The following is a 2,352-nucleotide window of genomic DNA, read 5'->3' on the forward strand; positions in this document are numbered from 1 at the left end:
TTTTCTAACAATTTTTTTTTTCTAGATGCAAAAAGTAGCAATATAATTTATTTATTTATTTACTACAAAATCATATTCTTTTTTTTCTTTACCGTGTAACTTAAATTTTTTCTTATTAAAAACATTGCGTTCTAGAAAACTGAATATTCGATATTTATTATGCCAGGAAAAGCTTCACTTCTCACTCATTTTCAGGTAAGGGTGTTCAAAACCATATTTTTGAAAATTTGGATATCTAAAATTTTATGATAATGGATATTGATATCCAAATCCGTATCTGACTTTTTGGATATCTAAAATTTCGGTTGCAGACTAATATGAACTAGGGAGGAATCCCGCGTTGCGGGTGTTGGAGTTGTGGGGGTTGGAGGGTATTTCATAGTCTTTTATTAAAAAACAGGAAATAGCAACAAACTTCACAATACTTTACATACATTGGCTCTAATTTGCTACAACATCCTGCAACGTACAACCATGCAATTAGTTTTCTTTTTCAAAACATAAAAAAGGGTAAAATAATATGAGACTGATAGTTCAATCCATTTGTTTAAAAATTAGTTATACTTCAGAACCTAAGATAATATTTGTTATAGCACCCTGCATATTAATTCTGACCAACTTTGTAAATAAACCAAGAAATTCTCAATTCAAAACTTCAAAAAACTGTGCAAAACAATCAACAAAAACAAACATCAACCTTGAAATCATACCCTGCATCGATCTTTTAACCTTCGATTCACCCCTTGAAGCCGATGGCCAGTCAACCACGAAATTGTACACATCTGGATTAGGATGTACAGAGTTGCATTTAACTGTGTACAAAAAAGCTTTGCAAAAGATTGGAAGTGATAAATTGATATAATGAGAACCTGCAAAAAAAATATCAAAGACATAGACAATATGCAAAAGATCAAACACCTGGTGTGCATGGTCGACATGATCGGGAATGCTTGCTTTAGGAACTGAAATTATAACATGATGAAGTAGAATGAAGCAAATTAATGAAGCAAAATTACAGGTTCATCGGAGATGATACAAAGTTCACCATGAGAGACACCTTTCTTTGTGAATTCGAGATCTGCATAACCGGCGGCGACACCTCCACCAATTATCACATAACGAAATGCTATTCCCATTTCTTTGTCGACTGTGTGTGACCAGAATGCGTTGGTGTCAGGAGGAGATGTGGCGATGATGTTTAAAATTGAATACAGAAAAAACGATTCGATTCAATTGTTTACTGAGGGTCCGCAGCTTCATTGCTCTCTAGTCTTTAATAGAAGGGAAGGAAAGTATTGAATTCTTATGCTTTTTCTGGCGCCAAGTTACACCCTATGAATGTAGAAACCTGCAAGGAAAAGAGCTTAAATGAGAACGTCAGCTGAAATCAGAAGTCGGCTTGTCGGATATCGATTGACCTAATATTCCGTCGTAGAATGAGAGGGAAACAATCGGTAGCGCAATCGGAGGAGAGGCGATTGGAATCTGTGAAGCAGTGGAAGAGGTAAAATGGACGACTAAAGGAGCACCGATGGCAAAAGAAAGAAAGACATAGGAAGCGGTGGGTTATTCATCTTCGAGTCCCCAGAGAAAAAAAATTATTGAAGAGAGAAGGTGGAGGAAGAAGCAAGCGGTGGAGACATCGATCAGAAGATGGAAGGATCGGGAACTAAAAGTGTTTACTCTAAGGCGGTGGAGGAATTAAGGAACGATGAAGCGGTGGAAAACAATCCAATTCCTATCGGCTTAGATGGCCGTTCTTAATCCTATCCTAATAAATAAGTAGAATCATGCCACGTGTCAGTCTCCCAGCCCCTAAAATAGAGTTTTCCCTCTTCTTTTCTTCAGCTCAATTTACGTAAATGCCCTTCACTTCAAATTGAATCGGCGCAATTCAGTTTGCCTATTTTTTCGTCCCTGTACTCTACTTTTTTCCTAAAATCTAGAATCAATCAACGATATACTCTTCTTGTAAATAGGTATTTGATATGCTGACTTCTTATAGGCAAACAATCTTCTCTCGACGAAAGTTTAGGGTTTTGGATGGTATTCATCGCTGCCAACAATCTTCTGTTAACTTTTTTCGATCAACAAAACCTTTTAATCTTCATGGAGATTTGGGTTATCTTCCCTGAGATCCAGTTAATAGTGGTTTGAGGGTATTGATTTTAACTTTGGGCATATATGAGGTATGAATCTGGATCTTCGACTCCATTTTGAGCTTTTTATGGGTAGAGTCTCCACGTTTTTGAAAAAAAAGGCCTATTCTTCTCTTGCGATTGCCGCTTCACTGTCATCCTTCTCTAATTCTCTTTCTTTGTAAACCAGGTTTCAGTTCGTTTCCTTTCTCCA

The 2,352-nt window shown here is 36.7% G+C and overlaps 1 protein-coding gene across 4 annotated transcripts; it reads right to left on the bottom strand.

The window, feature by feature from the left end:
* Nucleotides 1-364: 364 nt before the first annotated feature.
* Nucleotides 365-1,760, bottom strand: LOC111911603 (uncharacterized). Of its 4 annotated transcripts, none has more exons than XM_042895618.1 (4): nucleotides 1,419-1,760; nucleotides 1,058-1,348; nucleotides 711-869; nucleotides 365-459 (listed from the first exon to the last, which is right to left on the bottom strand). In XM_042895618.1, the coding sequence occupies exons 2-4, from the start codon at nucleotides 1,134-1,136 to the stop codon at nucleotides 377-379; spliced, it is 321 nt and encodes a 106-aa protein (XP_042751552.1). In that variant the 5' UTR covers nucleotides 1,137-1,348; nucleotides 1,419-1,760; the 3' UTR covers nucleotides 365-376. The 4 variants fall into 4 exon arrangements, with proteins under 4 accessions (XP_042751552.1, XP_042751545.1, XP_042751554.1 ...); XM_042895611.1 differs by having other exon boundaries at nucleotides 711-962; XM_042895620.2 differs by having other exon boundaries at nucleotides 1,017-1,348; nucleotides 1,419-1,759.
* Nucleotides 1,761-2,352: the final 592 nt, after the last annotated feature.

This window comes from Lactuca sativa, chromosome 1 (genome assembly GCF_002870075.4).
Source record: "Lactuca sativa cultivar Salinas chromosome 1, Lsat_Salinas_v11, whole genome shotgun sequence".
NCBI lineage: Eukaryota > Viridiplantae > Streptophyta > Magnoliopsida > Asterales > Asteraceae > Lactuca > Lactuca sativa.